We start from the raw sequence: 23,894 nt of genomic DNA, 5'->3' as shown, positions 1-23,894 counted from the left end.
AGGAAGTTGAGAGGGCGATAAACCGTCACTAGAAGAAAAGGCAAGCCGGCAACAGAAGAGAAGACAACGCAGTAAACGACTCCGGTTCTATGCATCAAGGAGGCGGACTGGAGGGTGGTATCGGCACGAGAGTTGAAGGGAGGTATTTCAAAAGGCATAGCGACGTGAAGGAAGAGGGGGAAGTAGAGAAGGAGATTACATGATGATCGCGGGAACTGTATAAACTGATTAGTATAGGTTTATGAAAGATCACGAAGGAACCAGGACGTACCATCAATGTTCTGCTTGATGCTCTTGTGGGGCAGAATCGAGCCACCGTTGACATACACCTCGTCGGCAATGGTAACGTCGTCTCCGAGAACTGTGACGTTCTCCAAACGCGCCCAGCGGCCAACAGAGCTGTTCCAGCCAACAATGGTGGACTTGATCCAAGCGTGGTCCTTGACCTTGCAGTTCTCCATCACGACGCAGCGCTGAAGACGGACACCATCGCCAATGACGACGTTGGGACCAATAACCACGTTAGGACCGATACGGCAGTTCTTGCCGATCTTGGCGGAGGGGTCAACCATGACATTTCCGCCGTGCACGTAGGGCTCTGAGTGAGGGGCAAGCATCTTGGGGTTGCGCTTGGCCAGGGAAGTCAGGTACAGGCAAGTACCGGTGAGGAAATCTTTGGGCTGACCGACGTCCATCCAGAAGCCCTCGAGATCGAAGGAGTGGAGCTGGCCCTCCTTACAGATAGCGGGGAAGGTCTCCTGCTCAATGGAGGTCGGACGGAGGTCGATGCGCTTGAGAACACTGGGGTTCAGAATGTAGATACCGGCGTTGATGCGGTTGCCAACGAATTCGACGGGTTTCTCGACGAAGCGGTCGATGCGGGAGGCATGGTTGGGCTTGTGCACGACGACACCGTACTTGGAGGGCTCGTCCACCTTGGTGACGACAATGGTACCCTCATCGCCGTGATTCTTGTGGAAGTCGGCGAGCTGCTTGAAGGGGTAGTCGCAAATCACATCCGAGTTGAGCACAAAGAAAGGCGAGTCATCCTTGCCCAGGATCTCCTCTGCCAGCTTGAGCGGACCAGCCGTGCCCAGCGGTTCGGACTCGACGGAGAACTCAATATTGACTCCGTATTGCTCCTCGTACTTTTTTAGAGCTGCAACCATCACATCCGGGCGGTAGTTGACGGCAAGAACGATATCAGTAACACCCGCAGCGGCCAAGCTCTCAACCTGGTGCAAGATCATGGGCCGGTTTCCGAACTCCACCAAAGGCTTGGGAAGGGTGAGGGTCTAGAACAATTGAGTATTAGCAGCTGGTCAAGTAGAGAATAATGCATAAAATATATAATAGGGATATTTACCAGAGGACGCAGACGAGTTCCGAACCCTCCAACAAGAATGAGAGCTGTAGAGAGAGGGGTTAGCGGGGGGGGAGAAGAAGAAGGCATTGACTATACAACATACCCTTCATGATGAATTGAAATTGAAAGGAATAGAAAAAAATTAGAAAAAAAGGATTAGGAATAGTAAGGAGAATCAAAAGGAGAGAAAGACTCTCTGTTATTTAGGGAACACCTGGCCGTTGATGGATTTATTTTCGTCCAAGTGGGGGCACGTGAGTGGCGGTGATTGGAGGGGCCGTCTGTTTGCGGGAAAAAGGGGGCTCTCATATACTTCACCTTCGGTGTTTCAGCTGTTGGAGCTGTTTTGGGGATGGAATTTATATTTATTTTTATATTTTTATATGAACGAATGGATGGATGTATCAAGTGGTATTCAATTGTACATTCTATCACATGAAATTCCAAGTACTCAACATCCCTGACGCGTTCATGAAGTCTTTGGTCTCCTGAGGTTCTCACTAGCTCAGCCATCCCCGGCCAATATGTCCAATGCTATTGCATGTTTTCACCGGGGCAATGCAGATGGCACCCGCGAAACTAAACCTCCAATTTCCTATGGTCATGAGATGTCGCCCCTGAAATTTAAGTCATGGGAATTTGTGGTTGGGTGATTATTCCCCGTCTCCCATCTTAGATACGATCATTAATTTCCAAGGTTGGCACTTAGTATGGAGTACAACCTTGGAAGATACAATATTTACTAAGTTAATAATTTAACCCATGGACTATGTAAAGCATGGAAACAGGAAACAATAAATTAACTACTGCGTATCCGGAGGCAGTCCACGTGGATGCGACATTCCAACCGAATTCGTCACAAACCGGAGCATCCAATTTCGTACTCGGCGAACCTTAAGAACCGGCTGATCATCGTGGGAGCTACCTTCTTCGATTCTGCCCTGGTAAAACCCAACTGCATCCGTCACATCCACCGGTTGTCGATGCAACAGCTCGACCGTAGTCATCCCTCGGCGCAGACTCTGTCCATACACCCGATCTTGGAATGTACTGAGCCCGACAGTTCGGAGCAACACAATGTCGCGGGGCCGAATTGACGCCAGCGATCGACGTAGGCGATCCGCTTCGTTGTTCTTGGCAGCGGTCGGCTTCTCTGGCTTGAGCCAAAAATTGACTGCAAACCCAGCCCTTGTCTCGTCTCCAACGACGAGCTCGATGAGGTCCAATTCAGTTTTCCATTGACGCGTTACTATCCGACGTGGGGGATGAACTGCCAACACCCCCACGATTATATTCACCGTCATCGTTTGCGGTGCAATGGATTGGATGTACCTGGCCGTGGGAAGGTCTTGCAAATTGCTGAGGGATCCAGGGATATGCAGGATGCGAGGTGACCTTGTGGTGTCTGGTTTGTCCAACCTCGTAAAGCTAGCCAACATGCTGTCCTCGCCCAGACTGCTGTCCTGCGTGGAATCTGTTACATACACATCTGAGCCAGCTACCTCGGAGGTTTCATGGATAGCGAAAGAATGGTCGTAGAATTGAAGAATCGAATCGTCCGATTGTTCTTGTGTCGCATCTGTCGCATCTACCGCAATAGCCAGTTGATGCGAGATGAAAAAGGCTGGATCCTCATAGCCTTGAAAAGAGTCATAATTGTCACCTAGCTTATCGACTGATGACCGCAACACTCTCCATCTTACAGGTGGTTGCTCCAGGGATAGCTGTTGTTCTGGGCTGCTCGGATTCTCCTGAAAGGGAGGCATGGGCTTGTTGAGAAGCTTATCTGTGTCCCAGTTCAGATTCGCTGACAACGGAGCCCCTACCAAGAAGATATTTTTTCGAGACATATCGGTCTGCATTAGAGGGCAGAATATGCAGGTTAAGGGGAGCTCTTATCCTTGAGAAAGAGCGTAGGCCGGAAGATCCCCCGAGGCCATTGAGCCTGTCACAAGGTCATTTCAATATCGTCTGGAAAGCGAAAGAAGTTCAAAATGCCCGTAGATGTCAAGTCGTTGAAATTCGTAAAGACCGGGGAGCGAACCATGGGCAGCTTTCTGTCGACACCACAGGTGTAGCTGCCCCTTTCAGCTACTATCACCTACCCTGTTATTACCGACTGCTCCGAATCACCCATAAATAACTAAGCCATACGACGTTTTCCATTAAATGTCCTATTCATTCTTTCGTCAGTTGATGAGAGCTGACGACACTATAAATGCCCCCGGTTATACCGTGCACGTGCCATCTAGTATCACGTGATGACTCTACGGTCGCCCATTCAGACCTAAGTGGCTGTCGCCATTCGCCGCATCAAAGCGGAGCACACTGTCGCCTTCATCTCTATCTTCATTCTTGCGTCAGCGATGTCAGTCTCTTCAACTCGGAATTAACTGATTGAATTTCGCTTTTCGGCTGTAAATTCGACTAAGAGGAGCACACGTCCATCCTCGCACCCGGCCGAGTGCCGCTGTATATTGGAGTCATGGCCTTCCAAGTCCCGATCCCCATGCCTGTGAGTATCACTTCGCAATACCTCGTCCAGATCTCACGACTGACACAAGCAACCTGCTGCTAGAATGTCGCTGCCGTGACATCGGATCTCTGGCCTTCAATGTATAACGCCCTGGCCGTTCCCTGGAAACAGACCGGGCGAACGACGACGACCAATGTCAGCGAGTCTCTCCAGCGCAGTACTAGCCGACAAGGACAGGAGACGGTATGGCATAACCTATCATCCATTTGATGCCACTCCATGCTGATGAAGACAGATCACTCAACGCGCGACCTTGCCTGAATATTTGGAAGGTGTTTCCATCGAAGCCCTACGAGCGGACATCGTCAGCCGGCCGTCGCAACAAACATGGTCGTCATTGCTGAACCGAAGTATGTTTTGGGCTTGAGAAAACTGGTTTGGTGAATTATTCTAACCGTCGATAACAGACAATGTACTTCGGGCTACCTCATCTTTTACCCCGATCCGCCATGCTATCCCCGCTGCCCGTTCATACTCAACCCTAACCCCATTCCGCCTTAACTCCCTACGCACTCCCCCGAAGGTCAGTGGTCTGTCGAAATCACAACAGCAACGGTTCTTGTTTGGAGGCTCCTGGCATCATGTACTAGCTCAGAAGGAGAAGATCGCCAACAAGAGTCCGAACAACGCAGATGCTCAAAATGCTCTCTATTCGGCTCTTCTGCGTGCCAAGATGCCGGGCATAGTTATCGAACGACACCGGAGTGGCTACTTTGCAGGCGATCTGACAACTGAAGCATTGGTCCAACAGGCCCAGTCAAGCGTCGGTGGCGCCGACGCTGGAGCTGGCGCTTTTGCCGGGCCAAACCACAATCTGAGCCCTGAACAGCTCCAGGCAGTTGGCCAAGCGGTCGCTGCCCGGGCTACTGGCAGTCAAATCGGAATGGGAAAACAAAACGGTACCGGTGCTAAGGACGCTCCACTTTACGTCGTGGTCGACGAGTCTCTCGGAAGCACAGTGTTCCGCTGGGTCAAATTCTTGCTCATTTTCGGATTTTTCACTTACATCTCTCTGGTCACGGTCACTATCTTGGTTGAAACCACTGGCGTTCTGAAGAACGTTCGAGGTGCGCAGGACAAAGAAGCTCAGCCCGAACAGCAAACCGCTCGCTTCAGTGATGTGCATGGCTGTGACGAGGCCAAAGATGAGCTGCAGGAGCTGGTGGAATTCCTTCTCAACCCAGATCGGTTCTCTTCCCTAGGCGGTAAGCTGCCCAAGGGTGTTCTCTTGGTTGGTCCTCCCGGTACTGGTAAGACCTTGCTTGCGCGTGCTGTTGCTGGCGAAGCGGGTGTCCCATTCTTCTACATGTCTGGATCTGAATTCGATGAGGTATACGTCGGTGTTGGTGCCAAGCGTGTTCGTGATTTGTTCGCTCAGGCCCGTGGCAAGGCACCGGCTATCATTTTCATCGATGAACTGGATGCGATAGGTGGAAAGCGAAACGAGCGTGACGCTGCTTATGTCAAGCAGACACTCAACCAGTTGCTCACGGAACTCGACGGATTCTCCCAGACTACCGGTGTCATCATCATTGCTGCCACCAATTACCCTCAACTCCTGGACAAGGCCCTCACTCGACCCGGTCGGTTCGACCGTAGGGTTGTTGTTGACCTGCCTGATGTTCGTGGCAGAATGGACATCTTGAGACATCACATGAAGGAGATCCAGTTCGGTCCTGATGTTGACGTTGGAGTCATTGCACGGGGCACTCCCGGCTTCTCCGGTGCTGACTTAGAGAACTTAGTCAACCAGGCTGCAGTCCATGCCAGCCGTGACCGCAAGGCTTTTGTTGGCCCGCTCGACTTTGATTGGGCCAAGGATAAGATCATGATGGGCGCCGAGGCTCGCAGTCGCATCATTCAAGACAAGGACAAGCTCCTGACTGCGTATCACGAGGCTGGTCATGCCCTTGTTGCACACTTCTCTCCTTCCTCCACTCCGCTATACAAGATCACTATTGTTCCCCGTGGTATGGCCCTTGGTATCACTCACTTCCTGCCGGAAATGGATACTGTTTCAAGGAACTATACCGAATACTTGGCAGACATCGCCGTCTCCATGGGTGGCAAGGCTGCTGAAGAGCTAGTTTTCGGCCACGACAATGTCACTAGTGGTATCTCAGCTGTAAGTCTTGCTGGTTGTAATCTTGTTGTTTTTTCCAACACTAACGGTCTCTATAGGATATCCAAAGTGCCACCGAGACGGCCTTCACGTTGATCACCCGGTTCGGATATTCCAAGAAACTCGGCAACGTCGACCTGTCTACAAACTACGACAGCCTATCATCGGAGACTAAGCAAGAGATCGAGGCTGAAGTGCGCCGGCTTGTAGAGGAGGCCCGTGACCGAGCGACCAACATCCTGACCGAAAAGCGCAACGAACTTGAGCTTTTGACGAAGGCGCTCATCGAATACGAGACGCTCACAAAGGAGGAGATGGAGCAGGTGTTGAAGGGCGAGAAGCTCAACAAGCTTTTGTCCGCCCCTAGTGCGCCGCTGAAGCTTCCCAGTGCCTTGCAGTCGACCAATCTCAACCCGTCTGCGGCAGGAAGAGCACCCACGGCCAATGAATAAGTCATCTCCTCACACACTCTGTAATCTCCTCTTTTCAATTTCCCCATATCTTATTCCTTGCTCTACAAATCACTCCCCCCCCTACGGTGTTTTTCGTCTCCATCGTGCATCCCCTAACCATTCGGGCGTTTATTGAAAATACCATATTTCCTTGGTTCTCTTTTCTACATCATGTCTCAGTCAGATCCTCGTTGACTCTGGTTTTCGACTCGCTTTTCTGCGTGCGTAATTACCATTGAAGCTTGAATTGATCTCTGTACATATTCCCTGTATTTTGTATGCTGTACGCTGTATGCTGTACGAATACGTCACAATCTACAATCTACTAGTAAATTGGCAATATACCTAAGTAGGTAAGTAGGTAAGTAGGTAACCTGGAGGCAATTGACCTTGAAACCCCCGATTCTCTCTCATCCCCACATCTCCAAATATAGTAACAAGCCAAACCCTAAAATCCCAAGTCTGGGACCGTGGGGATCATGACTTCACCGGCGCATCACTGCCCAGGCACTGAAATCACCTTGATTTGAAGCTTCTCCACTGGCATGATGTCATGGGGTTTTGGTTCGGAGAATTATCTGATGAACTGGTTGACGGTGTTGACATACGATGATATTACGATAGAGTTTGATCTTCAGTGTTTGTTTAGATTCTTCTGTAGAGATGATATATTTTGAATTTTTTTTTTCTTCATTTCCTCACAAACGGGTTGTATATACAGTGCCAAGTCGAGCTCGTCCCAGAGGGAAACTAGCCAACGGCAAAATGGAGAGAAAAAAAAAAAAGGCAAACCCCAGCTCATCTTCTGGAACAAACGACTCCCGTCATAACGGTCATGATGAAGGGGGACATGGGCGTGGCGAACGCCTATTAGGACGGACTTTCTAGTCGGAAATTCTCTAAATATGTATAAATGGGAAAACTCGAGGTTGTCCAAATGTTCCCCCCTCCACCCCGGAAAAGAAAAATGAAACAATCCGAGTATCTCCAAGAGAGGATATGTGCGATATCCGGTTGATATGATCTTCATGTAACCCTCCTCTCAAATCTCTCTTCTTGCGCGTGTATGTATCGTGCATGGTGTGAGATGCACAACCTGGGCCGCGGGGTTGATGACGGTATTGGGGTCATCTCAAAGGAATATGTATAAAAGTTGTTTATTCGTCGTCATGGTGTTCCTCTCTGTCCTCGTCGGCCATCCAGCCGCGCGACATCTCCACGGCCTTGGACCACTTTTTATACATTCGGGCGCTGGCTTTGACGGACATCGCGGGGGTGAATGAGGCTCGGTTGGCGCGGTTCATATGTTTAAGTTCGGAGAAATCCTTCCAGATGTCGATGGCGAAGCCGGCGGCGATGGCGGCGCCGAGGGCAGTGGTTTCGTGCATTGAGGGTCGTTCGACGGGGATTTGAATGATATCGGCTTGGGTCTGAAACGAGAATAACAGTTAGTGGTGTGGTCTGGGGATTGAATTTCAACAGAGAAACTTTGAAACGCACCTGCATGCAAACGTCGGAGTTACTCATGCCGCCGTCCACAGCCAGTTCTGTCAGGCCCTTGCCGCTGTCCATTGCCATGGCGTCAAGGATAGCTTTCGTTTGGAAGCAGGCCGCTTCCATGGTTGCACGGGCAATGTGTCCTTTCTGTGTGTGGGCGGTGATTCCCCCTGGTGAACGTTAGCGATCATTCGAGACGAGGCACCGTGTTCGAGACTTACAAATAGTTCCCTGGGCATCATCGATCCAGTAGGGAGCAAAGAGACCACTGAACGCAGTGACGAAAATGCAGCCTCCGCTATCCGGTACACTGGCGGCCAAATCGCTGACCTTCCGCGAGTCGCGGAAAAAGCCAAGGTTATTCATTAGGAAAGAGACACCACTGCCCGCCACGGCCACACTGCCTTCCAGTGCGTAGACAGCCTTACGGTTTCGCCCTAATTGGAAACCAACGGTGCCCAAGAGACCATGTTTCGAGATAACCGGCTTCTCACCCACGTTGTAAAGAAGGAAGCATCCGGTGCCATAAGTGTTCTTCGCCATTCCCGGAGAAAAGGCGCAGTGGCCGACCAAGGCTGAAGCTTGGTCACCCAGACAGCTGGTAATGGGAACACCCTCCAGCGGCCCTTCGGCCATTTTACCGAAACCCTCGGGATCAGCCGAGGGAAGAATCTCAGGCAGACGGATCTTGTTCCGGTCAATATCAAAGAACTTCAAGAGGCGATCGTCGTATTGGAGGGTTTCGAGGTTCATGAACATCGTTCGTGAGGCATTGGTCACATCGGTAACCAGACGCTTGTTCTGAGGACCACCGTTGAGGTTGTAGATGAGCCAGCTATCGACGGTTCCAAATGCAGCCCGACCATCATCATAGGCCGACTTGACATCGGGCAGATGGTCGAGCATCCATCGTAGCGTGACGGATGAGGGGTATGTGGAGAGGGGTAGACCGCAAATATTACGGAGTTCATCGGCGCCGGGCTTTTCCTTTAGTTCCCGTACCAGGTTGACGGTACGAGTATCGGTCCACGTGATTGCGTTGTGCAGGGGCTCGCCGGTCTCCCAGTCCCAGACCAAGGCGGTTTCTCTTTGACTGGTGATACCAATGGCTTCGATGTCGGATGTGGTGTAGCCGAGGGCAAGGAAGGATTTCATAGCCTCTTCGATACAGATATAGACCGACTCGACCAATTCGTAAGGGTCCTGTTCGTGCCATCTGCGGGGGTGCGGGGCACGTTAATACCGAGTCGGAAGGGGGAGGGGTGGCAGGGATTGCAAGGGGGTCTGAACACCTACCCTGGATGTTCATGAATCTGCTGGAATTCAGTTTGGTATTTGGCGATAGGAACACCGGTGCAGTCGAAAATGATGAATCGTGTACTCGTTGTACCCTGGTCAATGGTACCAATGAATCGACTCTTCATTTCATCCTCGGGCTCATCCTGTAGCAAGGAAACATCTCCATCGTCTCTTTGTTTTGGACGATAGTTGAGATTCAGTTGCTCCCGTTGTTTTTCCTCCACATGCTGGTGCACATGTTGTTCGGGGAGCTCGAAATCCTGGGCGGGTTCGGAATCTCCATCAACGCTCTCATAGTCCAATTCGAAAGGGTTCCGCATCTTCCAAAAGTGTGAAAAAGACGAAAGAAAAGAAAAAAGAGATATTAAGAGAGGGAGACCGATTTTACTGTCCAAGATTTAAAGAGGGGGGGAATGACGGAGAGAACTACGAGGTGGCGGTGTTGGGATACGGGGACCAGCTCCCGCAGAAAAGTGGAGCGTGACGTATCAGAGAAGTGACCAAAGGTATAAAAGTAGGTGGTCACTTCAATGTGTATAAAATAGAAAAACGGTGAAAAGGTGAAAAGTGGTAAGGTGGTAAGGTGGTAAGGTGAAATTGTTCGAATAGAGAGTGTGTGTCGGAGTCGTATGTATAGAGAATCGAGGATAAGAGTATAAGAGTATAAGAGGATAGGAGTATAGTCGAGTAAAAGAACCGGGAGAAAACAAGAAAACAAGAATCACGGAATAGAACCAGGGCCTCTCCTCTTTATCCAAAGGGGTGGACTGGGCCAAGGTGGGGGGAAAAAGAAAATGAGAAATCCGGTTCGGATTTTTTTCTGATCAGAAGACCTCGTCACCTCCCCCACTATTTGCTCTTTATAGGAGATATTATCTTATTATCTTATTTTCTTATTATCTACCTAGGTATATGATCTATTACAGCTATTTCTAGGGTATGGTTGTTACCTTGGATATCTTCATACTATTCACACCTTTCCATAATACTTCCTATATCTTATACTATCTTATATATACCATACCTAATACCTAATACCCTATTTATCCTTATATAAACCATCTCCCTCTCAACCCCGTCTCTCCAAGCCTGGGCACTCCACAAGCCCCGTCGATCGTACACATGACACGGTCCATTTTTCCCCTGCGGTCCCTTTAGTCGTTCTAGAACCCCCTTTTTTTATTAGTCGACATTCTTTGCAGATTAGTTGGATTCCTATTCATGGAGAAAATCCCATGGAAGAATTATTGATTTATATAGCCTATAGGGGAAAGAAGTATAAAAAAAGAAATAAAAGGAAAAAAATGGGGATTCCCCATTCCTGGAGAACGGGCTCTAGTCGAGGCCAAGAACATTCGAGCACATCAACCCCTCCTCCAATGGAACTACCTATGATCTTGACTCCCTACTTCCCGGGTCTCATTCTGATTGATCAAGATCCTTGTTGGCACATTGGCATTTATGTTGGTGAATAGTTAAATCCCTACTCCCTCCCTACCTAGGTACCTACAACACATAAACCCCCGGATGACGTCTCCAGTACCAGGTTCATTCCTGGTCCGGTCTTATTAACCGGCTTAATTGCCCTATTAGAGGCCATTATCTCAAGGCGTGGAGAGGGTCTTGTCAAACCTGCCAGGGACACAGACGGAAAAAGGAACAAAAATAAGCAAAAAAGAAAAGAAAAAGGCCGATCTAGGTGGATTCCAGCATGTTTCCTGTTATCGGCCGTTACTATGTATACTCCGTACCTCGCATGCAGGTCTCGCTTGACCTTCCCTGGGATCCGTTTTCAAGCATCGAAATTCAATGCGACTTGCATAAAAGGAACAATGTACCCTCTTTTTTCCCCCATAATATTCACTATTTCAGCTAGTTCCTTCCATAGTTTAGATCTCTAGTCGATATTTTCGGCACCCCGTGACACCTCTGTGATCGACCCGCCCTTTATAATTCCCCCTTTGGATCAACTCCGATCTGCGGCAACCCGTGTGACCACCTGGGCAAGATGCCGATTACCAATTGCGCCCCTTAACTCCGTATACAGCCCTGGAGGTCTATGTATGGTTTATAGCTATACCTTGGGTACCTAATCTTGCAGCTCTCAATCAGATTTAAGCGCGTAGCTTTTTACATTCCGTGTTTCGCGCCCAAAAAAAAAAAAAAAAAAGAAAAAAAGAAAAAAAGAAAAAAAAAGGGAAAGAAAAAGAGGAATAATAACAATGCGGGAGGCATACATCCATGGATATACCCTTGTGCATCCGTAGCGCTTATATCTACTCCCATTCAATACTCAATTGGTAAATTTTTCTCACTCAAAAAAAAACATTGTTACTTGGACGAGAACACTTTTGGTGTCTCCAACTATTGACACTTCAATTAAACAAAGGAAAATTTCAGTGGCCGCCCTAGTGCGTTCTGCGTATATTCTACAGGAAATCACGGGTAATGCAAACATCGAGATTAGTCTCGGGGGGTTGACGCCGCCTTGTCAAAAGGCAAAATTTACTCGGAATCCTCGATCTCGCTGCGACGGCGAGCCTCAGCCTCCTCCTTCTCCTTCTTCTGCAGGAAGATCAGAGCGTTGATCTTGTCCTTGATGCTGTGCTCGGAGGTGATGGTCTGCTGGATCTGCTCACGGCCGATCAGGGTAGCCACGATGGAGGCACCGACGACGAAGGTCAGCACGAAACGGTACATGCCGTACCAGTGAGGAGCGCGGCCAGCGGCAGCAGCACGGGCATCGTTGTAGTACAGGAAGGTGAAAGCGAGGAACTGGCTGATCAGAGCGTACTCGACGGGGAACATCAGAGTAGGCCAGGCCACAGCGGGGGCGATCACACCGGCGGCGTAGCGGCGGTAACCGAACTTGCCGCCGTAGCCAGCCCACTCAAGACCCCAGTGGATGGCACCGAGGAAAGAAAGGATCTAACCGTAAACGGCGATTAGCAAACCCGGTAACTGATTACTCAAAGAGACTAGACTCGGGACTACTCACAACGGCACCGTAGCCGATCTGGATGGGCTCGAGCATGTGCAGCATCAGCTCAGCACTCTGGCCGGAGAAAATCAGACCATCACCGAGAGAGGCGGCGCGGTTGATCTCGTAGGAGAGGAAGACGGTCTGCATAGAGGTGGCCAGGTAGGGGACGACACCAGCCATACCGAGGTACATGGCCTCCTTGGGGACTCCGCTCAGGCTGAAAGTCTCCTTGATAACTTTCTATATTGGCGATGGGCAGTTAGCATATGCAGAGCCTCACAAGTGAATGGAAATACGTACCGCCTCGGACTTCATACCCGCCATAACATCAATATCATCCTCATCGTGCTACCGTACCGGCAATTAGCCATTGAGTGTCTTTGCGCAAATCACAATCCATGTGCCATCTCTTACCTTGGCCGAAGAAGACGAGTAGCGCACAAGAGCGGTGGTAACGGGCTTGTGAGCGGCGAGCGCGAAGCTCGGCGAGGTGGAGGGACGGAGCAGAGTGCGGGCCGACGAGGTCATCTGAGCCTTGCAGATCTGGTTGCCCAGAGCGGAGCGAGCCACGGAGGCATTGGAGCTCGAGAAAGCGCGGAGCGCAGAGCGGGCAGCGGCGTTGCGGTACATGGCGGGGGAGTATACAGCTTTTCGTTGTCGTCGGGTTAGCAAATCGGAAGAGAAAAGCCTCGGGTATGGCCGGACAGGAGGGTCAACTCACCCAATTGACCTTGAAAAAGCTGGACAGAAGTAGAAGAGTGGAGATTAAGGGTATACACCCGGAAAATGACTTGAGCACAAAGTCGACGGCGTGGGCTTTCCGGGAGGGAACAAATAAGAATATCCAGAAATGAAGTGACCGAGTGATGAGGTGTGGTCTGCTTTCGGGCGGACCGCAGCGACCCGAACTGCAAATTGTAGCTCGATGCAGGTATTTTGGCCTCAGGCTGTGATTCATGTTGCCTCAGGCATCAGAACTTCAGTTTGGGGGCTGCTGCCCTAACCAAGTTGGCTACGTCACTCCTGGGGTAAACAACTGTGTACCAGTACAGTACAGGATATTGCAGGGGGATGGTTCACTGTGCATTGCCTCGTGCTTAAACGGCCTTGATAACGAAAACAACCAGAATACTTACCACTGGCCCCCAACTACTCACGTAGTGCCAAGTGTATTGTAGCGAGAGTACGCTGTACCTTTCAAATACTTTGGTGGTAGGTGGGAATGGTACCCGCCCTGGCGTATGAAGCTGTACCCCGTTCGTACCGAGTACCTCCCATCATACAACTTGCGTAACAGATATCACCTCTCTTGATCCACGCAATCAGGGTCATTAACTTCAATGTTGGGCCTGAATACCCAACACCATTCTGTCCCAATTTAGCGCTTGTGATTTCCTCACTCCCTTGATCTAACACCTAGTCATCTTAACCGTTTTCCGCTTTACTTGGAGGGGAAAAGTTCCACCTCGGTATCGCGCGCTCCCAGCCCGCTCAGTTGGATGGCTTGGATGTCCCCTATTACCCAGGGTTCTTGAAAGCAGCCCTTACACTGCGTAAGAACCCATTTAATGAAGAAATTCTTTACTTTCACTTGGATTGCCGCTGACTTGCCAACTGCTTTCAATTACAGACTATCACCAAATCTCAACCCACCGACATCCACCCTGGCCATAGAGCCCAACCACCAGGCCCGGTCAACGGCTGCACGCCGCCACGATGCTGGAGGGAGTGGTTGCTAACCTCCTTAACCGGTTCCTGGGAATCTACGTCAAAAATTTCGATGCGACCCAGCTCAACATCGGAATCTGGTCGGGCGACGTCAAGCTACGGAATCTTGAACTGCGCCGCGAAGCGCTCGACCAGCTACGCCTCCCTCTCAACGTCGTCGAAGGCCACCTCGGAGAGCTTACACTATCCATCCCATGGTCAAATTTACGAGGCAAACCGGTGAAAGTCGACATTGAAGATGTCTTCCTGCTCGCGGCACCCAGAGAAGATGCGGATTACGATCCGGAGGAGGAGGAAAGGAGAGCGAATGTGCTGAAGATGGAACGAATCGAAAGCGCTGAGATTCTACGCGAGCGCAACGCGGAAGGCATGAGTCAAGAGGAACAGCGCCGGAACCAAAGCTTCACGCAGAGCATGATCACGGCCGTGGTGGACAACCTACAGATTTCTATCAAGAATGTGCATTTCCGCTACGAAGACTCTATTGCATCACCTGGGCATCCGTTTGCTGTCGGCGTGACACTCAAGGAATTGAGTGCCGTCAGCACAGACGGGGAATGGAATCCCACTTTCATTCAATCCGACTCCAGTGTCACACATAAACTGGCCGTCCTCGGTGCTCTCTCGGCTTATTGGAATACAGATGCCACACTGCTCGGAACCGGACGAGGATCTGATATCGGCGCAGAAGCCCAGGGAATCGGCCGTGCTGAGCTGATGGAAAAACTGAGAACTGCGATTGACGCCGACGAAGGAAACCAATTCATGCTGCGCCCCGTCAGTGGTCGTGCTGGGCTGGAGATGGACAAGTCAGGCACATATGATCGACCCGCAATCAAAGCACGGTTGCTCTTCGATGAGCTTGGCTTCGTTCTTGATGACAAACAGTATCGCGACGCGTTGATGCTGGTGGATCTATTCCACTATTTCATTCGCCATCAGGAATATAAGAAAATGCAGCCCAAGGCCTCACCAAAGGAAGACCCCCGGGCATGGATGAGGTTTGCAGGAGAGGCCGTTCTTAGCAAGATCCACGAACGCAACAGACGCTGGACCTGGGACTATATCAAGGAGCGCAGAGATGATCGCATCGCGTACATTGCCTTGTTCAAGAAAACGAAGAAGGAAGAAGCCCTCACGCCCGAAGAAACCAAGGAGATACAGAGACTGGAAGCAAAACTAAGCTACGAGGATATCCGGTTCTGGCGCTCACTTGCAAGGAACCAGCTACGAAAGGAAAATGTCGGGGTAAAGAAGCCCGCAGAACAACAGTCATGGTCCGCCTGGCTCTGGGGCTCCAAGAAAGAGGAATCCGAGGAGACCGCCATGACCGAAGAACAGCGACAGGAGCTGTATAACGCCATCGACTGGGACGAAAAGAAAGCCATCGCAGAGAGCGTGGATGTGCCCCGGGAATGGGTTAAACTCCAGGTCAACTGGAGTCTTCGGGCTGGTAGCTTCACTCTCATCCAGGACCCTCATGGATCCGCCAATGAGGTCATGAAACTAGTGTTTGACAATTTCCGAGCTAAGGCACTTCAACGCCCTGATTCCTATCTCCTTGATCTTGACCTTGGAGGTCTGAAGATGTATGATGGCACCACTTCTGGGACTCTTTATCCCCAGATCGTCAAGGTCAAGGATTCTCCTCCTGAACCTAGCAAGGTCCAAGAGCTAGGCGAGGATGATGATGACCTTGCCTCCCAAACCAGCGCAGACGATCTTCAGGATGAGGATAGTTTGTTCCATCTGCAGCTGGAGAAGAACCCGCTCGAAAGCGATGCAGATACAGCGGTGAAGGTCAAGTTGAAGAGTATTGAGGTCATTTACAACCCTCGATTCCTCGTGGGAATCGTCCAGTTCTTTGAGCCACCCGAGCGACACATGGAGTCGATTGGTGCTCTCTTGGACACCGCAGGTGCCACTGTTGAAGGATTGCGGCAGCAAACCCGAGCCGGTCTTGAGTTTGCCTTGCAAGAGCACAAAAAGGTTGATGCGCAATTCGATATCCACGCGCCCTTGATTATTGTCCCAGAAAGTATCACACAACCAAGTTCACTTTGCTTGATTGTCGATGCCGGTCATGCCAGTGTCAACAGCGAGCTGGTCGATCGCCAAGCGATGCGAGATCTTCAGTCCAAGCAGAAACGACAGTATGAGGAGGAAGATTACAAGCAACTAGAGCATCTGCTGTACGATCGCTTCCTCATCAAACTGGACTCCACTCAGGTCCTCATCGGACCTGGCGTTGAAGCAACCAAAGCACAGCTCAACACCAATGTCGAGTCTAGGAATTTCCACATCATCGACCGGATCAATGTTGACTTTGCCCTGGAGATGTGTATCGTACCGAACGTGACACAGCTTACCAGAACACGCATCTCTGGTCATCTGCCAGAGCTTCACGCGTCAATGTCAGACACCAAATACAAGGGGCTGATGAAATTGATTGATATTGCAATCCCGCAATTCGACGCGGAAAAGTCTGCCTCCGATCCAGCTGCCAAAGCAGCAGCCAAAGAAGAAGCAGCCATAGCCACAAGAGCCAGATCAGCATCCTTCCAACCACCAGTCCAGCGTGACCTTCCCGTGGTTGACGACGATGAGGAGGACGTTGAAGTAGACAGCGAACAGGCAAAGAAGAGTGTGGATACACCGGCCAATATCCATCGCCGAGACTTCGAATTCAAATTCACTGTTGGCCGTCTCCGCGGCTCGCTCTTCCGTGCTGACCCCCACGACCCGCAACGAGATCAGTTGCTGGTTGAGCTAGTTGCTGAAGGATTTGCGCTGGACTTCTACATGCGTCCCTATGACATGGTCGCCGAGGTCATTCTGAAGTCCTTGAGCGTGGATGATCACATTGAAGAGAACCCGGTCCCTGAATTCAAGAGAATCATATCTTCTAAAGGCTTTGATGCCGACGAAGACAAGGACCTGTTCCAGCTGAAGATGGTACGGGTCAAACCCGAGTCCCCTGAGTTAGAATCAACGTATGAAGGGGTTGCCATGAACCTTGATATATCGGTCTCGACTATCAATCTTGTCGTGACAAGGAAAACGCTTCTCACGCTTCTGGACTTCATTCTCCTTACATTCACAAATCCTCAACAACCGACTGAACCCAACCCAGAAGCAGACAAGGCCATTGAAGGAACAGCCACTGTGGAAGAAAAGCCGGAGCAAGCTGGGAAGATTCGCATCAAGGCTAATCTCAAGAGTATTGCTCTCATTCTCAACAATGATGGGGTCCGCTTGGCTACCTTGAGTTTGAACACTGCCGACGTCGGTATTTTCCTCGTGGGCAAGTCAATGCTCATTCAGTCTCGGATAGGCAGTCTGACTTTGGTCGACGATGTCAACCTGGGTGCAGCCGAGGACTCTGATATCCGACGACTTTTGACCATAGAAGGAGATAATTTCGCGGACTTCAAGTACGAAACCTTCGACCCCGAGAGCGACACATATCCCGGCTACGATTCCGAGGTCTATCTACGGTCTGGTTCAATCAAGATCAATTTCCTGGAGGAGCCCTACCGGAAGATTATCAACTTCCTCGTCAAGTTTGGAAAGATGCAAGCCATCTTCAATGCAGCTCGCCAAGCCGCTGCCAACCAGGCCAACCAGCTTCAGGAAAATGCTTCACGTGTGCGGCTTGACATTATTGTGAAGACACCCATTGTAGTTTTCCCCCGTATTATGATGGATGATCGCCCTCGAGACACAATCACTGCTCATCTCGGTGAAATCTATGTCAAGAATGAATTTGTCCCTATGGAAGAAGTAAAGGACAGCCCTGCTGTCAACGTCATCTCCACTGGTGTCCGCAATATTCGCCTTACCTCCAAATTCCATTTTGAAGATGGTACATCCGAAGAGCTGGAAATGATCCAGAAGGTGAACCTGGAGTTTAGCATCTGCTATCTGGAGCATCAAGCAAACAACCCACGTCCAGACATGGAAATCGAGGGTTCTCTATCTCCCATTGGCCTTCGTATCTCCCAGAGCCAACTCAAGTTCTTGCTGGAGCTGTCAAAGTCGATACCGGGCGCGTTTGCCACAGATGCCGAACAGCAAGAGCTCGAGGCCATGGAGTCTTTGCCCTCATCGGTGACTGAACCTACGAGGGAGGCCACTTCGAAGGCCGCCCAGGCACAAAATGGCTCTGGAGGAACACCCGCTGATAGCGAAAACAAAGAGACTTGGGTACGACTCGATATGATCTTCAAGGTCGACAGTGTCGGTTTGGAGCTCATCCTAGCAAACGACGACCAGCCCGTCGGTCGCGTAGAGGACTCCAGTCTATCCAAATTCTCTCTCAATGACACTCGAGTCAAGCTGCGCATGCTGACAGATGGTTCATTGGAGTCGGAGCTCCTTATTCATTCGTTCTCCATCCGCGATAGTCGCAAGCAGGACTCGAACAAGTTCAGAAACATCATGTCTTTGATCAACAACGATGTCCAGCAGCAGTTCATGGCTAGCATCTCCATGTCTGGAGGACCAGAGAAGCATCTCATTGCGATGCTGACTATTGACAGCCCTCGTATTATGTTTGCTTTGGATTACCTGTCTGCTTTACAGTCATTCAGCCAGTCTGCATTTGCCTCCGAAGAACCAGTGGAGGCAGTGGAGGATGAGACCGAATCACCCGAGGACTCTGAATCAGGGTCCGATACTGGAAGCTCCGACAAGGCAATAACCGAGGCTTCTTCGGGCGATGCCACAGGAGCGGGCATGACCGTATCATTCCGGGTGAACCTTGTCGACGCTCAAGTGATCATGGTAGCCAACCCTGCCATCCCTCACTCCGAAGCTATTGTGCTCGGTACCAAGGAAGTTCTCATCTCCCATCAAAATGTGTCGACTGTACAGATTCAAAAAGTGGGCATGTTCCTTTGCCGCATGGATAAATTTGAGACATCTCGACTCCGGATTCTGGATGATTTCACACTTGAGATGTCCATTGATAGCCGAGCGCAAGACAAGGGATCTGCTTTGACCTCCATTGAGGTGCACCTTGAGCCTCTGGTTCTTCGCTTGTCTCTGCGTGATATCCTAATGGCAATCCAGATTGTCAACAAGGCCTCCGAGATGAGGAATGGCCAGCAGATAGAGACCGGAGAGGTGAAGAAAATCGCGGACACGAAAACAAACAGAGCGCGTTCTGCCAGCAAGACATCATCTACTATTGCTAAGAGAGCCCGTCGTCTGAGTCAAGGAGTTGGGAACTTGGATAAGACAACTGCGCCACAAAGTTCTGTTGTCCTTAAACGTGAAGAGCTGTCTGCCAAGATTGACGGGGTTAGAGTCATTCTTATTGGTGACCTACACGATTTACCTCTGCTCGATTGGAGCGTTAAGAAATTCAATGTCGATGTGCGCGACTGGTCATCAACGGTGAATGCCGATACCAACTTCGAGACATTCTTGAACGTGTACAACTTCTCGAAGTCGGCCTGGGAGCCGTTGATTGAGCCCTGGCAGCTGGGATTCCACATGGCCAAGGAGATCAACCCGGATGTTTTCTCTTTCGATGTGTATTCGCACAAGACAATGGAGCTTACCGTAACATCTGCTACGATTGCACTCGCATCCAAATCATTCCAGTTCCTCTCTACGGATCAGGATGTCCTATCCAAGCCAAGAGGCGCTGATGCCCCATACAGAATCCGCAACTACACTGGGTTTGACCTCAGAGTTTGGGCCGATGTCAGCGGAGGGGGGGAAGGTCCAGCAGCAAAACTTACCGATGGCGAAGAATCACCATGGCGATTCGAAGATTCCACCGCTGTCCGTGAAACACTGACACCAGAAGGCCTCGGCGGAGTGGTTGGTGTCAAATTGGAAGGCAGTGGCTTCGATAGTATCAGCCGCATTCCTGTCGTGCGCGAGGGCGAGACCATCTACGCTCTGAAGCCGAAGCAAGAAAATGTTCTTCATCGGCTACTCGTGGAAGTCAAACTGGGACCTGACAATGTCAAGTACATCACATTCCGTTCGCCGCTTCTTATCGAGAACAACACCCAAATTCCCGTGGAATTGGGCGTTTTCAGCCCCGGAGAAGGCCACCTATTGAAGATAGAGAAGATTTTGCCTGGCGATGCACGACCGGCTCCCGTTGGATCAGCATATCTCCATTCTATCGTTGTTCGTCCCGATCAAGGCTTCGGATATGACTGGTCACATGAGCGACTGTTCTGGAAGGACCTCATCAAGCGGCCCACACGCACTGTTAAGTGTGTTAGCGAAAGTGGACAGCAGTCGCCTCCTTTCTATTTCCAAGTCAACGCAACGTTTGATAGCAAAGACTCGCTTACGGGCGTGTATCCCTACATGAGAGTCCGAATCTTCGCTCCCGTGGAGATTCAGAACCTGTTGCCCTACGATTTCAAGTACCGCATCTACGACAAGAACACTAAGAAGGATTGGACGAACTTCTTGAGGAAGGGCGGCGTCAGTCCGGTCCACGTCGTGGAGCTGTCCCACTTACTGTTGCTCAGCATTGATCTTCAAGATACCGTCTTCCGCCAGAGCGAGTTTGCTATCGTCAACGGCAATGCTCAAGACTACCGCAGAGAGCATACCTTGTCTCTTAAGGATGACCGGGGTCTTCAACTGAAGTTACAACTTCATTACTTCAACATCCCCAATAGCGGTGGTGCTTTCAAGGTTTCTGTGTACAGCCCGTACCTTATCTTGAACAAGACTGGCCTTCCTATGGACATTCAAAGCAAAGCATTCCTTCAGTCTGCGAGAAATGCTGCTGGTCAAGGACTCAGAGCCGACACGAGAGATGAGGGCCGTGCACTTCCATACATGTACTCTTATGCCAATGAGGATCAACGAAACCGATCTATCCTGAAGGTCAGCGATTCTGCGTGGAGCAAGCCGCAGAGTTTCGAGGCTATTGGCAGCACCTTTGAGGTCATCTTCCCCGATCGCCAAGGCAGATCTGAGTTCCACTCCGGAGTGTCTGTTGCCGAAGGCGAAGGCAAGTATAAACTGACCAAGGTCGTCACTCTGGCTCCACGTTTCATCCTAAAGAGCAAGCTCAACGAAGATATTCTCGTACGCGAGCCAGGATCGTCCAACGTGCTTCAGGTTCAAAACGGGCAGTTGGTACCTCTTCATTTCCTTCGCCAAGTACAAGAGAAACAGCTTTGCCTCTGCTTCCCGGGGGTCAACAACCAATGGTCTTCTCCCTTCAACATCGCAGACGTGGGAACTGTGCACGTTAAATTGGCCAAGGCGAATCAGCGACAGAAGCTGATCAAGGTTGATATCATCCTGGAAGGAGCAACTCTTTTCTTGCACTTCAGCGTCGAGTCTCGCAATTGGCCTTTCTCCATGCGTAATGAGAGCGATATGGAGTTCATTTTCTACCAAGCCAATCCCAACGTGGAAGACGACGATGAAGACGACCAGGCTAGCGGCTGGAGGCCGATCCGATACCGAATTCCCGCGCGGAGTATCATGCCGTATGCATGGGACTACCCGGCGACCAAGAACAAGTCGCTCGTGTTGACCTGTCAGGGCAAAGAGCGTCATATCAAACTTGCTGAGATAGGAAACCTGATCCCAATGCGGATCCCACCTTCGCAGCCTGGCGGATACCAGAAGATCATTGACATCAACATAGCTGCCGATGGTCCCACCCAGACTCTCGTGCTGTCCAATTTCAAGCCATCGAAGAGTATGTACAAGCAACAAAGAGGACAATCCTCCCAGACCGGCATGAGCACTGGATTCGAGGTCAAGGAAATGAATTCGGATGTCAACTTCAAGGCGCAACTTCGCCTAGGTGGCATTGGAATCTCATTGATCAACCAGAACCTGAAGGAGCTGCTGTATCTCACGTTCCGTGAGATTGAGATCAAGTTCAGGGAGTCGAGATTGTACCAGACTCTGAACACAACGATCAAGTGGATCCAGATCGATAACCAGCTCTACGGTGGTATTTTCCCCATCTTGCTTTATCCTAGTGTTGTTCCGAAGACTGGTAAGGAGATGGAAGCACACCCGATCTTCCATGCAATGGTTACACGGGTCAAGGACGACTCGTACGGTGTTCTCTATATCAAGTACGCGACCTTGCTATTGCAACAAATGACGCTTGAACTGGATGAGGACTTCGTCTTTGCTATGCTTGACTTTGTCAAGATTCCGGGTGCTTCGTGGGCTGAGGAACAAGAGGGTAAACTGTGCGATGAAGACCTCAACATTCCAGAGCCCCAGCAGGCAGACAATGGTCAGGATGTGTACTTCGAGCTTCTTCATCTTCAGCCCATGCAGATGGATATTTCTTTCATGCGTACCGAACGCGTCAACGTGGAAGATGCCATGCAGCCCTCCAATCCGTTGATGTTCTTCGTCAACGTCATGACAATGTCGATGGGTAATGTCAATGATGCACCTGTTCGACTCAATGCTCTGATGCTCGAGAATGCCCGTGTCTCTTTCCCTAGCCTGGTCGGCAATGTCCGTGCTCACTACACTCAAGAATTCCTGCGCCAGATCCATATCATTCTCGGTTCGGCCGACTTCTTGGGCAACCCTGTCGGTTTGTTCAACAACGTCAGCTCTGGTGTTGCCGCCATCTTCTATGAGCCATATCAGGGTCTGGTCATGACCGATCGTCCCCAAGAGCTGGGTATTGGTATCGCAAAGGGTGCCACAAGCTTCGTCAAGAAGTCCGTCTTCGGATTCTCAGACAGTATGGCCAAGCTCACGGGAAGTATGTCCAAGGGTCTCGCCGCAGCTACTCTTGATAAGGAGTTCCAAACCCAGCGCCGCATGTCCAAGGTGCGCAACCGCCCCAAGCACGCGCTATATGGAATCACGGCTGGTGGCAATGCATTTGCAACTAGTCTAGCAAGCGGTATCGGTGGCTTGGCACGTCATCCACTGCAAGGTGCCGAGAAAGAAGGTATCCAAGGGTTCTTCAAGGGTGTTGGAAAGGGTGTGCTTGGATTGGCTACCAAGCCAGCAATCGGTGCATTCGATCTTGCCTCCAGTAGGTCGAACTCTTTTCTCTTCTTGATATTCATAACTAACAATTTCCTACTAGATCTGGCAGAAGGTGTTCGCAACACCACTACCGTTTTCGATGCCGAAGGTCTCGATCGTGTTCGACTCACTCGCTTCATTGGCACCGACGGTATCGTGCGCCCGTACTCACAGCGTGAAGCTCTCGGACAGTTTTGGCTGAAGACCACGGACGATGGCAAATACTTCAACGAGGACTACATTGCCCACCTAGAGCTTCCTGGTCGAGACATGTTGGTCTTGTTGACGTACGCACGTATCATGCTAGTGCGCACAAAGAAGCTGTCTACTGAGTGGGATATCCGTCTCACGGATATCCAGACCATCTCCAAGGAGCGCACGGGAATGAGTATCACCCTCAAGGGTGGTGCCAATGGACCTTTCATTCCTGTTCAAGACGAAAGCTCACGGAACTGGCTGTACAGACAGATTGCTGTTGGTAAGTGATCACCAGATCATGCTAAATGGTGACATATGCTAACGAATCCCTTTTCCAGCGGTCAATGCTTTCAATGAGAAGTATAATGCCAGGGGATAAAGAGAAAGAGGTACTCCCCTGGGTTCTTAATGATGTCATGAGATGGACTACTTTCATTTTTGGGACGGGGATTATCAAAACTCACAGAGCATATGAACGGTAAATTGCTCTAGGTTTCTCATCTTGTTCCATTCACGTACATAATTTGCCTAATTTTGTCCTGGCCCGTTTTGGTGGCCTTTCTACTGCTTCTCCTTTCCGTATACAGCGACAGTCTAGTTTTTTTTGCAATTCCATGATTCGTTTAATAGAGCTCAATCGGACAACTTTAGCATGCAGAATGGACTTGCCTTTGTAATATATTTCCTAGTCCAGGAACCGGAAC

General features: G+C 50.4%; 6 protein-coding genes across 6 annotated transcripts; 2 read left to right on the top strand and 4 right to left on the bottom strand.

Moving 5' to 3' along the window:
• Nucleotides 1-195: 195 nt before the first annotated feature.
• On the bottom strand, nucleotides 196-1,476 carry N7525_005625 (mannose-1-phosphate guanyltransferase; the record flags this gene model as incomplete). Its single annotated transcript, XM_002564590.1, has 4 exons — nucleotides 196-215; nucleotides 272-1,295; nucleotides 1,367-1,410; nucleotides 1,470-1,476. The coding sequence occupies 4 exons, from the start codon at nucleotides 1,474-1,476 to the stop codon at nucleotides 196-198; spliced, it is 1,095 nt and encodes a 364-aa protein (XP_002564636.1).
• Nucleotides 1,477-2,169: 693 nt separating this feature from the next.
• N7525_005624 (uncharacterized protein) lies at nucleotides 2,170-3,228 on the bottom strand (the record flags this gene model as incomplete). Its single annotated transcript, XM_061213460.1, has 1 exon — nucleotides 2,170-3,228. The coding sequence occupies one exon, from the start codon at nucleotides 3,226-3,228 to the stop codon at nucleotides 2,170-2,172; it is 1,059 nt and encodes a 352-aa protein (XP_061070481.1).
• Nucleotides 3,229-3,851: 623 nt separating this feature from the next.
• On the top strand, nucleotides 3,852-6,476 carry N7525_005623 (i-AAA protease YME1; the record flags this gene model as incomplete). The annotated part of the gene is made up of 5 exons (XM_002564592.1): nucleotides 3,852-3,881; nucleotides 3,945-4,085; nucleotides 4,138-4,252; nucleotides 4,310-6,027; nucleotides 6,084-6,476. The coding sequence occupies 5 exons, from the start codon at nucleotides 3,852-3,854 to the stop codon at nucleotides 6,474-6,476; spliced, it is 2,397 nt and encodes a 798-aa protein (XP_002564638.1).
• A 1,157-nt stretch (nucleotides 6,477-7,633) lies between these two features.
• N7525_005622 (glycerol kinase) lies at nucleotides 7,634-9,592 on the bottom strand (the record flags this gene model as incomplete). The annotated part of the gene is made up of 4 exons (XM_002564593.1): nucleotides 7,634-7,906; nucleotides 7,977-8,143; nucleotides 8,195-9,189; nucleotides 9,270-9,592. 4 exons carry the CDS (start codon nucleotides 9,590-9,592, stop codon nucleotides 7,634-7,636), a joined length of 1,758 nt encoding a protein of 585 aa, XP_002564639.1.
• Nucleotides 9,593-11,777: 2,185 nt separating this feature from the next.
• N7525_005621 (DUF3429 domain-containing protein) lies at nucleotides 11,778-12,885 on the bottom strand (the record flags this gene model as incomplete). The annotated part of the gene is made up of 4 exons (XM_002564594.1): nucleotides 11,778-12,200; nucleotides 12,271-12,495; nucleotides 12,556-12,603; nucleotides 12,670-12,885. 4 exons carry the CDS (start codon nucleotides 12,883-12,885, stop codon nucleotides 11,778-11,780), a joined length of 912 nt encoding a protein of 303 aa, XP_002564640.1.
• A 1,086-nt stretch (nucleotides 12,886-13,971) lies between these two features.
• N7525_005620 (membrane morphogenesis protein VPS13) lies at nucleotides 13,972-23,569 on the top strand (the record flags this gene model as incomplete). The annotated part of the gene is made up of 3 exons (XM_002564595.2): nucleotides 13,972-22,999; nucleotides 23,054-23,470; nucleotides 23,529-23,569. The coding sequence occupies 3 exons, from the start codon at nucleotides 13,972-13,974 to the stop codon at nucleotides 23,567-23,569; spliced, it is 9,486 nt and encodes a 3,161-aa protein (XP_002564641.2).
• Nucleotides 23,570-23,894: the final 325 nt, after the last annotated feature.

This window comes from Penicillium rubens (assembly GCF_028828025.1).
Source record: "Penicillium rubens strain IBT 27055 chromosome Unknown utg000002l_segment0_segment0, whole genome shotgun sequence".
Lineage (NCBI taxonomy): Eukaryota > Fungi > Ascomycota > Eurotiomycetes > Eurotiales > Aspergillaceae > Penicillium > Penicillium rubens.
Note: the sequence above shows the minus strand (reverse complement) of the source record. Positions and strands in the feature narration are given on the sequence as shown.